The 14371-nt window shown below is 34.9% G+C and overlaps 1 protein-coding gene across 1 annotated transcript; it reads left to right on the top strand.

Moving 5' to 3' along the window:
- Positions 1-9180: 9180 nt before the first annotated feature.
- LOC308641873 (olfactory receptor 5M11) lies at positions 9181-10149 on the top strand (the record flags this gene model as incomplete). Its single annotated transcript, XM_081280455.1, has 1 exon — positions 9181-10149. One exon carries the CDS (start codon positions 9181-9183, stop codon positions 10147-10149), a length of 969 nt encoding a protein of 322 aa, XP_081136581.1.
- Between the last annotated feature and the right edge of the window lie 4222 nt (positions 10150-14371).

Genomic DNA, 14371 nt, shown 5'->3' with positions numbered 1-14371 from the left:
TTAACTTCTCATTGGGGGTGCTCCCTCTTCTTTTGAACAGTCAGGTTACTGTATTCACTCTTTAAATTCAGCTATTGAATGGACCAAAACAAACAGTGTCTGTGTTTTATTGAGTGATGGTCTCATGGCAAGTACTCTCATGTGAAATCTGAGAACCAAGGAGGTCGACAATTTAATAAGTAATAATTTTTAAAAACTTCCCTATATTTCAGAAGCTGCAAAAAAATGAGTTTGGTTATTTTCATGAAGAAATGGTAAATGTTTGAGAAGAGATAAATATATAACATAAACACTGACAATAAACACATAAATCAAAGCAACACATGGAACCTTACTAGTACATACCATTTCTAAGTTTTTATGTATCAGTTAAAAATAAATTAAATGAAAATGAAAACCCCTTCTTTTACTTCTGTGTTTGGAATCAACAAAGCATAGAATTTCATAATTACTTAGAAAATGTCAGAAATAAGCAAATTCTACTCCATTCCCTCTGGGTCCATTTGATCCATCCATGAGGCCTTTTTAATGATAGTAGTGATGAACGACACGGTTCAAACATCCAGAAGAATATGGTAACTGAATAAATGCAACTTATTCCTCTGAACCTAAGTGCACTAACATAGATCAAATATTATATTTTAACATTCCATTCATAAAATATAAAGGTGGCAGGGACAGAGAAAGACTGAATGCCAACAGGAATTATTCCATATTCTTCAACATTGAGGGCTTAAAATTTGGGGGTTCAAATGCCAGAGGAGACATAATGAAGGGTAGGCTGACCAGGATATGACTCGGGACTGAAATAGAACTTAGAGTGTGTCTCTTGCTCTTAGTGAACAAGAGAGAAATATCAGAACTAAATTGTGATAGTATTGTTGAAGTCAAGAGATCTTAACATTGGAAGGTAATCTAGGATTCTGAGATAATAATGGGAATCAACTACAGTGTTAAAGTGAAATAATATGTGAATTGAAATAATAACATCTAAATGATCATTGAGCAGAAGGTTTTGGTATTCAGAAAAGAAATTTGCTTCATAATTCCTCACCATAAACTCTTGAATTGTTCGATTTCTGCATAGGAAAGCAATTTAACCTTAACTATCTAGGGAAAGACGAACATCCTCTCCTTAGTGCATTACCAAATAGCCATACACATCTACTTTATGGATAAGTGCAATTTCATTGGAACAAGTAAAGGTTTCCGTTGATTTTACTGAGACTTTCACTGTTGGTATTATTTTCTTTCTCTCTCTCTTCCTCTCTCCTCTCTCTCTCTCTTCTCTTTATTTCTTTTCTTTCTTCTTTATGATATTGGGAAATAAATACAGAGGTCCTTTACCACGGAGCAATATTCCCAACTCTTTATTTTGATTTAGGATCTCTTTATGTTGCTGAGACTGGCCTCAAACATGTGATCCTTTCAAAATCACTGGGATTATAGGCCTGCACCACCATACTCAGATCAGTATACGTATTTTATGCAATAGGACTGATATTCTTTACACATAGTAAACACTGAAATATGCCCATAAAATATTGGAAAGGTTCTGGAGAAATTACCACCCTTGCACATGATTAGTGGGGATGGTAAAGTGGCTATGGAAAATACTAGAAGCTTCCTCAAAAGTTGAAAATAGACAGTATCATCCAACAATCTACCTTCTGGGTACATGTACAAAAGAACTGAAATTAGATACTTGATTTTTATGTTGACTGCATTATTAATAACATAGCTAAAAATGGAAACAAATTAGATGTCTATTGTTGGATGGGTAGATAAGAGAATATAGTGTGTAAACCTAGTGCATTATTACTAGGCATTAGAAACAAAGGCAATTCTGCTCTATGTAACAACATGGATGCATCCTGAGACCATTATACTAAGTGAAGTAAGTCAGTCACAGAAGTACAAATACTATAGGATTCTATCTAGTAACTTACGTGTAAGGCTCAAAGTCAAAGAAGCCCAGTGTGAAAAAGTAGTTGCCAGGGACTATGGAAATGTAGACATGGGGAGTTCCTTTTCAATGTGTATAAAATTTTATTTATGCAAGATGGTTAGTTTTTTTTAAACAATATTTAAAACATTTGTAAAATTATTTGGCTGAGTGATATTCAACTTTTTGACCTACAAAAATCTTAATTTCACTGGCTCAACTTATATATAAGACCTTAGCAGATACATGGTCCCAGATTATTAATCAATATAGAAATGGCTTTAAACAGAAAAATATGTCATTTTACCAAAAATCAAATCAACTCAAATAAAAAGCAAAAATATCCATTTTCATCTATCATGAACTGCAGAGATGTTTACAGAGCATGTAGGAAAACAAGTGTCCCCTTACAGTGCAGAGCAAATGTAAATTGGCACAACCTCTTTTAAAAATATTTTATTGGTTTTAATTAGTTATACATGACAGTAGAATGCATGTATGCACTTTGATATATCATACATAGATGGGGTATAATTTCTCGTTTTTTCTGGGTGTACATGTTATAGAATTACATTGGTCATGCAGTCACAAATACATAAAGTAATAATATCTGTTTAATTCTACTATCCCGATTCCCACATCCCCTCCCCTCCAGCAAAATTAAGTTTCAGATTTGAAGATGAAACTAAACCTTCCATGATAAACAAAAATTAAAAGAATTCACAACTAGAAAGCCTACGCTACAGAACATTGTCAACAAAGTATTTCATGAGGATGAAATGACAAAAAAAGTGAAAAACCAAGAAAGGGAGGATCTGAACTAAAGGAATATTCAACCAAAGGAGAAACTAAGTCAAATTGAAAACCAGAAATAAATCAAAATGACAAAGAATACAAATCATATCTTAATAATAACCTTGAATGTTAATGGCCTAACTCATCAATCAAAAGACATAGAATGGCAGATTGAATTAAAAAGTAAGACCCAACAATATGCTGTCTTCAAGAGACTCACTTCATGGACAAAGACATCCACAGGCTGAATGTGAAAGGATGGAAAGACTTACCACTCATATGGATTGCATAAACAAGCGGGGGTTTCCATCTTCATTTCAAAGTAGACTTCAAACCAAAATTAATCAGAATAGACAAAGAAGGGCATTTCATACTTCTTAAGGGAAGTATATATCAGCAGAACATAACAATTGTAAATATTTATGCCCAAAATAATGAAACATCCATGTACATAAAACAAAGCCTTCTCAATTTTTAGAGTCACATAGACCACAATACAATAATACTGGGTGACTTTAACACACCTCTAGTGCTACCAGACAGAACTTCCAAACAAAATTAAATAAAGAAATTATTAAACTAAATAACACAATCGATAATTTAGACTTAACAGACATATATAGAATGTTTCATCCATTAATGAGTAAATAGACTTTATTCTCAGCAGCACATGGCTCCTTCTCTAAAATAGATTGTATCTTATGCCACAAAGCAACTCTTAGTAAATACAAGGAAGAGAGAGAGAGAGAGAGAGAAAGGGGGGGGGGAGAGAGAGAGAGAGAGAGAGAGAGAGAGAGAGAGAGAGAGATAATATCCTGCATTCTATCAGATCACAATGGAATGTAATTAGAAATCAATGATAAAATAAAAAAATAGAAGCTACTGTAACAAATGGAGACTATATAATACTCTACGGAATGATGAAAAGGATGAAATAAAAAAATTCTCAGAGGTAAATGAGAACTCTGATACAACATATCAAAATGTCTGGGACACTATGAAGGCAGTACTAAGAGGAAAGTTTATTGCATTTAGCACATTCATTAAAAGAATAAAAAGTCAACAAATAAATGACCTAACACTACATCTCAAAGCCTTAGAAAAAGAAGAACAAATCAACACCAAAAAGCAGTAGAAGACAGGTAATAATTAAAATCAGAGTTGAAATCAATGAAATCGAAACAAAAGTAAAAATTGACAAAATAAAAAATTGGTTCTTTGAAAAATAAATAAAATAGATTAATCCCTGGACATGCTAGTGAAGAGAAAAATTGAGAAAACCCAAATTACTAAAATACAAGATGAAGAAGGAAATATCACGAGAGGCATGTCTGAAATACAGAGGATAATAAGAAACTATTTTGAAAGTGTACACTCCAATAAAATAGAAAATATCAAAGACATCGAAAAATTTCTAGAGATACGTGACCTACCCAAATTAAATAAAGAGGCCATGCACCATTTAAATAGATCAATTTCAAGTAATGAAATAGAAATGCCATGAATATCCTACCAATAAGGAAAAGCCCAGGACGAGGGGGATTCTCAGCCGAATTCGACAAGACTTTCACAGAAGAATTAACACCAATACTCCTCAAAGTATTCCATGAAATAGCAAAGGAGAAAACCCTTCCAAGCTCATTCTATAAGACTAATTTCACCCTGATACCAAATCCAGATAAAGACACATCAAGGAAAGAAAATTTCAGACCAATATCACTGATGTAAAAAGTCTCAATAAAATTCTTCCAAATCACATACAAAAAAATATTAAAAACATAGTGCACCACAATCATGTTGGGTTCAACCCAAAGATTCAGGATTGGTTCAACAGATGGACATCAATAAACATAATTCATCATATTAATAGACTAAAAAACAAGAATTATATGATCTTCACAATAGATGCAGAAAAAGCATTTGACAAAATACCCTCATGTTTAAAACACTAGAAATACTAGGAATAATGGGAACATATCACAACATTGTAAAATCTATAAATGTTAAACTCAAGGCCAGCATCATTCTCAATGGAGAAAATTAAAACATTTCCACTAAAAACTGGAACAAGACAAGAATGTCCTCTTTTACCACTCTATTCAACATCATCTTTGAAATTCTAGCCAGAGCAATCAGACAAAATAAATAAATAGATAGATAAATAAAATGTTACAAATAGGAAAAGAAGAACTCAAACTATCATTATTTGCTGACGACATGATTCTATATCTAGAAAATCCAAAAAATTCCACCAGAAAACTTTTAAAACTAATAAATGAATTCAGCAAAGTACCATAAAATCAACACCCATAAATCAAATGAGATTTTATACATCAGTGACAATGAATTCAGCAAAGTACCATAAAATCAACACCCATAAATCAAATGAGATTTTATACATCAGTGACAAATCCACTGAAAGAGAAATTAGGAAAACTACCCCAACCACAATAACTTCAAAAAAAAAAAACAAAAAACTGAGAATCAGTCCAACAAAAGATGTGAAAGATCTACAATGAAAACTACAGAACATTAAAGAAAGAAATTGAAGAAAACCTCAGACGATGGAAAGATCTCTTGTGCTCCTGGATACTCAGAATTAATATTGTCAAATGGCCATACTACCAAAAGCATTATACAAATTTAATACAATTACTATTAAAATCCCAATGACACTCTTCATAGAAGTAAAAAAAAATAATAAAATTTATTTGAAAATATAAGAGACCCAAAATAGCTAAAGCATTCCTTAGCAAGAAAAATAAAGCAAGAGGCATCACAATACCAGTATTTAAACTATACTACAGAGATACAGTAACAAAAATGGCATGGTATTGGCACCAAAATAGACTTGTAGACCAATGATGCCAAATAGAGGACATAGAGGCAAATCTACAGAAATACAGTTATGTCATAGTAGACAAAAGTGACAAAATCATTCACTGAAGAAAAGAGCCTATTTAACAAATGGTGATGTCAAAACTGGAAATTCATGTGTAGCAAAATGAAATTAAATCTCTATCTCTCACTCTGCACAAAAATCAACTCAAAGTGGATCAAAGACTTAGCACTAGAACAGAGACTCTGCACCAAATGGAAGAAAAAATAGGCCCAAATCTTCACCATGTCAGCTAGGAGCTGACTTCCTTAACAAGACTCCTAAAGCACAAGAAGTAAAATCAAAAGTCAATAAATGGAATGGACTCAAGTTAAAAAGCTTCTTCTCAGCAAAGGAAACAATCCATAATGTGAGGAGCGAAGCTACGAATTGGGAGAAAAATCTTTACCACATGCACCTCCAACAAAGCATTAATCTCTAGGATATACAAAGAACTCAGAAAACTTAACACCAAAAAACAAATGGGAACGTGGTGGTAGGAAGCACAGAGAGAGCTCCCCTTACAGCTAAACTATAAATCCTAAGGACACACCCCAATGACCTACTCTCCACCCTACCTGCCGACAGTCACCACGCACTATGTTAATCACCACCAGGGAATCAACACAGTGATTAGGTTAAGGGTCTCAGAACCCAATCATTTCACTTCTAAACTTTCTTGCATTGTCTCACAGATGAGCTTTTGGAGGACACCTCATTAAATCATAACACACATATTAACCAAGAAATCAAGATAAACATCTTTGTGCCCTGAACAGAACTAGTAGTGCAAAAGCTGATAAATTTGAAATTTTGGAAATATGACTTAGACAATTAGGTTCCTGTTTCAATTAAAACAGAGAGATGATTCCCAATACTACTATTCTTAAGTCCCTCTGAGAATTACCTTGGGAGGCTGCCCATCTCCCACTTGTGTGTATAAATAGGACTACATTTAACAATTTATAGGAACATCAAGAAAATTCTATAATCAGAGTCTGGGAGAGTAGATGATTATCAGAACCAGAAGTAAGTTCTTGTTCTTTGGCCTCTTTATCATATTACTTTTTAGTAAAGAGGAAATTATACTGCTGTTTCAGATTGAGGACAATAAATGATCTATACTTGCCATTCTTAAAAAGCAGGGTTTCTGGAGTTTCAAATTAGTGGGGAACAGGAATCTTGATGTCTACCTCTGAACAATGTGCCTTCTCTCAATGGCTGTGTACAAAGAAGCAGATCGGTGTGTAAAAGCTTTAGGACAAATTTAACTTTAGTTTGCTTTATTTCCTAGGAGCATACATATACTCTCTTTGCTGCCTATGGCTACAGATTTGGAAGTTGACTTAATTTCTCTGCCAATGGGCTTATTTACATTCACTGTGAGCACTTTGGTTGGTATTATATAGCAGAATCTCTGGTGGAAAACCACCAGAAAAAGCAAATTCCCCACCAACTATGTGAAATGTAAAGCCATTTCAGATGTGGAATGAAGCTTACTCTGGGTAGAGGAGCTTGTAAACTTAGGTCCACATGAGCTATGAGCTCCTTATACTTTTGGGGTAAGATCTGGAACATGGACATTAACCTTCATGAAGACTCACAGTCTCATTTGAATTTTCAAGTAATTAATTTTACAAATAAATAAATGAAATAATCCCCCAAATGCTTAAGATCCATTCTAACAATGATTTCTTGCTAATTTTTTTTTCACTTTATTTTCTTCTAAATTCCTTTTATATAGGGCAATATAATTATTCACAATATTGGGATTCATGCTGGCATAATTATATTATATATATAATTATTAATATTATATAATTACATAAGAATTTGCTTCAATTCAGTCCCCGGTCCTTTCTCTTTCCCTCCTTTCCTTATTCCCGTTAACTTTCCTCTGTTCTACTGGTCTTTCTTCTATTTATTTATTGGCTTTTTTCTTAATTAATGCAGTATAGATATATGCAAAGTGAAATTCACTGTGGTATATTTATAAATGTATATGGAATAATTTTTATCAGTTTTCTGAACATGTTTTCCTACTCACTTGTAAATGGGCAGACTACAGAATTTCTCCTAATAGCTAACTCCTTGAAATTGGTTATCCCCTAGTACATTCTAACCTGTGCTAAAACTCTTTCTTTGGGGCATCTTTTTATTCTTTTTTGTTTGTTTGTTTGCATTTTAACATGAGAGTTGTAGGCTTCAAAGTTGTAGGCTTGACTGGGTAAAAAATGAAGAAGTTTGTGAAATTACAGTTGGTTCTGTGTTTCAAACTTGCTTTAATGCTCTACTCTCATAGACTTGAAGTTTCTAGATTTTTGAACAAGGATTTTACATTTTTTATCATACTGCACCCGGTGCATTCTGTAGCTGGTCCTGGTTCCAGGTTTTATACTGCCTGGCTTTCTTCTCTCCTTGAGCTACCTCTCTGCTGGTTGTTCCTTGTTGAGTAAGGGCTCCACTGGTGTAACTAGCACTCCCAGGACTTCCTTTTCAGTTCTCCTTTTCTGTTGACAATATACAAGGATTAAGCCCTGCTAGGATTTTCTTTTTTGTGTACTTACTCATAGTTGTTTTTGCTTATCTCTCTTTCTCTAAATACTCTGCTCTACTTCATTTGGATACTCCTAGATCCCATCGGAATAAAGTTATCAAAATAGTTTAAAATAACATAGGCAACAAATGATTCCTCTTGCAAGTGAACTCAAATGTAATTTTTGGCTCTTTTTCTAATTTGAACTTTTCACGTCCTATTTATCTTCCTTCCCTTTTCCTCTGTTCCAGTAACCACCATCTATTTGCTTTCTGAGGCTTCTCAGGTACAAAGGACTATGAAAAAAATCTCTATGGCTCTTGCTGATGCCATCCAATAATATATTATATTTATATATATATATATATATATATATATATATATATATATATATATATATTTTTTTTTTTTAAGAATATTGCCTGCTTGCTGTTCTTCAAGAGTAGCTTCAAATAACCACTGACCCCTGTTCCCCAGTGAAGGCTGTTAAATTTGCTTACAGGAAAGTCATAGGTAGTGATGGAGAAGATTTTCAAAGAAGTCAACAAACTCTCAGTTGGAGTTTCTGCATTGTCTACATGAAATCTACGATCACACAATCACTAACACTTTCAAAGAGAAATCAAAGGTATCTTGGCATCTTTTCTTTACCCTCCCTTGGAAACTTCTTAAAATATTCTTTTTATCAGTTCACTATTTTAAAAAAGTTACCTTTAGAGCAAGCTCTTCCTATTTGTTATTTGAAACATCATTTTTTTGGCTTTCTTTTCTATTGGTCTCTGTCCACTAGAAAGAATTCAGAGGGCAGAATCTTTTAGAATTCTTTCATTTCTGTGCCGACACGATATAATCACACTGTATATTAAGTATGGAAAAGTCTTCTTCATGGATATTTATTGTTATGGAAAAAAAATTCATTTTGAAGGATAAAATTTAAGAAAAAAATGTATCTTTAATGCTCATCCTTTTGTATCTTCATGTCTGCTTAATTTCAATAATTGAAGGACATACCCTGACTCTCAGAAAATGACCACCAGAAATGGCAGTGTCGTAACAGAATTCGTTTTGCTAGGGCTCACAGATCGCCCAGAGCTCCAGCCTGCCCTTTTTGTGCTGTTTCTGGCCCTTTACCTCATCACCCTCTCTGGGAACCTGGGCATGGTAGTGTTGATCCAACTGGACTCTCGCCTTCACACGCCCATGTACTTCTTCCTCAGTAACTTGGCCTTTGTGGACTTGTGTTACACCTGCAATGCAACCCCACAGATGCTGAAGAATTTTTTATCAGAGAAGAAGACCATCTCCTTTGTGGGATGCTTTACACAGTGCTACATTTTCATTGCCCTTCTCCTCACAGAGTTTTACATGCTCGCTGCAATGGCCTATGACCGCTATGTGGCCATATGTGATCCTCTGCGCTACAGTGTGAAGATGTCCAGGAGAGTGTGCATCTGCTTGGCCACATGTCCTTACGTGTACGGGTTCTCAGATGGACTCTTCCAGAGCATCCTGACCTTCCGCATGACCTTCTGTAGGTCCAATGTCATCAATCACTTCTACTGTGCTGATCCACCACTCATCAAGCTCTCCTGCTCTGACACGTATGTCAAAGAGCATGCTATGCTCATCTCAGCTGGCTTCAACCTCTCCAGCTCCCTCACCATCATCCTGGTGTCCTATGCCTTCATCATGGCTGCCATCCTCAGGATCAAATCAGCAGAGGGCAGGCGCAAGGCATTCTCCACCTGTGGCTCCCACATGATGGCTGTCACCTTGTTTTATGGGACCCTGTTCTGCATGTATGTAAGACCACCAACAGACAAGACTGTTGAGGAATCCAAAATAATTGCTATCTTCTACACTTTTGTTAGCCCATTGCTTAATCCCTTGATCTACAGTCTGCGGAACAAAGATGTAAAGCAGGCCTTGAAGAAGGTCCTCAGAAGAAACATCACCAGGACATTGTCAATACCTCCACTTGGCTATAAACCATAACTCCAAACTTTTTGCTCAAATATATTTGCATTTTGATAATGAATTTCATTATTCTCTGTGGATATTTTAGGAGTTGCAGCTAAATTTTTATTTAGAAAATAACAAGTTGCCTTCATTTTTTGTAAGCCTGCCCCCTTAACATGTATACATGGACTGGAGGCATTGGCATTATTTTGGAGGTTGTAAGAATTGCAGAAATACATTCTTGATCTTAGATCTATTATTTTGAAATCCATGTGTTAATCCAATCCTCAAGTGATTTGTAGGCTTATAAACTTCTGAGAACCTGTGCTCTAAGTGAAAGCTTTGAATTCATACCTTTAGGACACTGGTGTCCTCTCATTATTTATAACAGTAGGTAAGATAACATGTTCTCAGCTCAGAGGCCTCCAATCATTTTCTCATTTGTATTTTTTATTAAAGAATCTTTAAGTAACAAAACTTTGTGTATTCCTCTCCTGAATCACTAAGTGAAGCAAGAAATTGTGTGTCATGATAGTGGTTTCCTGTTTCTTTTGAATCTGCTTATGTGGTGAAGAGGGCAAGAGGTAAAATGTGGGAAAGACTGTTTATATTTTTTCCCAAACTTGAGTTTTTTGGATCTATCTGGGTGACACAAACTCATCTCCGCCTTTGACCTCCAGGCTAGGGGGTTGCTCGCTGTTTCATCTGCTTTTAAGAATTTAGAAGCAGATTGATTAGAGAGTAAATAATATAATTAAAAGGTGAAATACAGAAACTGAGTTTGCAATAAGTCCTACAGGAAAAACTACCTTGCTTTAACTATCACTTCTATTCTCAATTGAATTAGTAAGTAAAACTTGGGCCCGGCACATGGCCTTTGTATGTGTATGTGGATGTAAAGATTTTTTTCTAGGAAAAGGAGGAAATCATTTTGACATTTTCAGAAACTCCAAGAAAGCATGATAAATTTGTCTTCAGGATTTGTGATAAATTGAATGAAGGGAGAAATAAAGATTCTTCTACTACCAGACTATAGGTGGTCTTAAAACAAAGAGAGATTTATTAGGGATTTGACTTGACAATTCCTATAGAAAAATATATAAGTTTTGGTGTTTCATTAACGTCTACTGATGAGTTTTTGAATGCATAACTATTCAATCATGTTAGGTAAATTAAATAACTTCAAAGAGCAAGTTCTTCATTTTTATTAGTGACCCAAGATTATCTGCCCTCATGAATAAAAGTCCACAGTACAAGGAATTGCTTTTCAGCTTCTGGGATCTAATCCAAGATTAGTTTAAATGAATTCAGTTTAGTTAGATGTGTTAGCACAGACTAGTTAGACAAAATATGTTCTGTTTATTATGTCCAGACATTTTAACTTACACAATATTACCTCTATGGATTCTATCTAAAATAGCATTTGATACCAGAGTATTTCTGCACCAGGTACATAATAACACTATTATGAATAACCATGCTATAATATAAATATTGTCAAAATTGAAATCAGAACAAGTTAGAAAACTTCAAGTGTTTATTGTGCTCACAAATTAAGACAGGAGATGGAACTGAATGTGTCCAGAAAGCCTCCTCAAAGCAGTTGCAGCATAGTTTACAATTAAAGTTGGAAGAAATATTTTGACCTTTCTCAAAGTTTTCTTCATCAAGTCTTCCCTCTTAATCATTCTCCTGGTTGATCTGTGAATGTGGGGAACTGTTTCATCTATGTAGCATGACTCTGTCACTCCATGCTGTTTCTCTTCTGTAGACATCCTAGGTCACAAACTAGACTATTTCCATGATTATGTCATATTCTACTTCTTGTTTGATCCACAAGGAATCATCTCTGAAGTGGTCGGTGGAAAACACTGAAGACTCTTGAGAGGATGCAACTCATGGGAGAGATTATTAAAATGGCTAAGGAAATAATAGAGAGTGTTTGAAATACTTAAAGTTATCACATTTTTTCCAGAGAATTCAAGATCTTTTGCACTTGTTTTAACTCACCATGGACCTTGGTTCCTTGAGATGCTAGGTTAGCTATTAAAGTTAAGGCTAAGGGCTTCTGTTACAGGACCCAGGGAAGCACCAATTCTTATTCCCCTTGCTGAACAGGAAAAAATGGCTCACTAATAAGCTTCAGAAAACAAATTAAAGTACAGTACCATAGTGAGAATATTCAAAATGTCATAAATGCTGAACTTGGCTCTGAGAGAGACCCATGGAGTCCCCACATGGTGAGAAAGCAAAGAGTGTGAGTGAATTGGGGGCTGGAACTGATTGCTCACCCCACTCAGGACTCAAGAGGGGTCTTTTCTTCTGAAACCAGAACTGTTGAAAAAGCAATTCTGATCCAGTTAAACAATCTTTAAAAGATTTCTTGCACACGCAATGGGACAATCTGTGGACTGGATGATCAAACAAAACTGTGAAGAAGCCAGGCCCAGGACATGCACAACATTTCACAAAACGTAAAAGTCAAAGCATTGTCATTTTTCTTGTGATTTCTGTCACATGTTAGCATACCTTTTAAGGTATTCAGAGCTGCTGAGGCTCAGTTTTATGCTGACCAAGTCTTAAAGCTCTCACCTCCTGATTCCTTCATGATTATGGAAGGCATCTCCAGCAAAAGTATGACTTAAATTTAAATCTTGTGGAGTCCAGGAAGTAGCCTCTGTGGTGGCGCTCCATTTTGTTTATCAACACAGCATTGCATCTTCTGTAGACTAACCCAATCTTCCTCTTCTGAACAATTTGCATCAATGATTGGCAAATAAAAAAAATGTACATTTTGATGGAGAAAAAAAATAAAAAGTGATCTAGAGGTTCAATAGATCCTTATTAAAATCTTTAAGACCTTGGGTATTGCAATGATTTCTTGATCTCACATCAAAGTACAAACATCAAAAGCAAAAAATTAACAAGTGGCATGACATCAAAATAAACATTTCTGGAGTTCTGAGACCAGTGGGACACAATAAAACCCTCTCTCTAAATAAATAAATAAGTAAATTAAAAGAAAGTACCTAAACCAATTGAAAAAGCAATCTATAAGATCAGAGAAAATAGCTGGGTATGGTGATGGATGCCTATAATCCAACTATTTGGGAGGCTGAGGCAGGAGGATGACAAATTGAAGGCCAGCCTGAGCATCTTAGTGAGACCTTGTGTCAAAATAAAATTAAACAGTAGGGCTTGGGATGTAGCTCAGTGGTAGAGTACTCTGAGTTCAATCCTCAGTACCGAAAACAAAATAATAATTTAAAAAATCTAGAGAAAATATGTTTGAATCATGTATCTGATAAAGGGGTTACTATCCAAAGTATATTGGGAACTCCTGTACTCAATAGCAAATTAACAAACAGGGGAACAAATGCTCAGCAACAAAGAACCCCACTGAAAAATGGGCAAAGGATCTGAACAGAATTTTTTTTCAGAACAAAACATTCAAGTTTCTTACAGATTTAGGAAACTATATTTGACATTTCCAGGCATCAAGAAAATGTCAATCAAAATTATGAGATATTGCCTTACATGAGTTAGAAGGGCTACTCTGAACAAAAGAAAAATAACAGACACTAAGTGGTAGCTAGGATGTGGAGAAATCATAGTGTTTGCAAATGTTTGGTGGGAATACAGAATATCAGCTATGGTAAACAACATGGAGGTTTCTCAGAAAATTAAAAATAGAGCATTCATATTTTCTAGCTCTCCCACTTCTAGGTATATATCCAAAAATTTGAAACAGGGATCCTCAAGTGTAATATATCTGCACTTCTATACTAGATAGCATTATTCACAATAGGTAAGATATGGAAATAATCCAAATATTCATCAATGAATGAATCCATGAAGAACATATGGCACATGGTGGATTATTAATCAGTGTTTAATTTTAAAAGATTGCTTCTGATTTTTTTTTTCAAAAAGGAAGACATGGGAAGTTCAAGGCTAATAAGCAATTTCAGTAGAGCAAGATGAGAAAGTTCTAGAAAGCTGCTGTGAAATATTGTGCCTGGAGTGAAAAATACTGCATTGTGCATCCAAAGGTTTAGGAGGGTAGATCTTGGGCTAAGTGTTTGTATGAAACAAAAAGAGGAAAAAAGTAGATCAAATGATAAAACAAGATAAAATGTATTTGTGTGCCTCCCACGGAGTTCATAGGAAAAACACTAGCAAATTTGAAATTGTATCCCCAGTGCTTTTTTTAAACCCTAGTGGCGTGAATTAAAATTAGCACTCATCACTGCGGCTC

The sequence above is a fragment of the Spermophilus citellus genome, assembly GCF_964194105.1.
Source record: "Spermophilus citellus genome assembly, chromosome: 2".
NCBI lineage: Eukaryota > Metazoa > Chordata > Mammalia > Rodentia > Sciuridae > Spermophilus > Spermophilus citellus.
The sequence above is the reverse complement of the archived record's forward strand: the minus strand, read 5'-3'. Positions and strand labels throughout refer to the sequence as shown.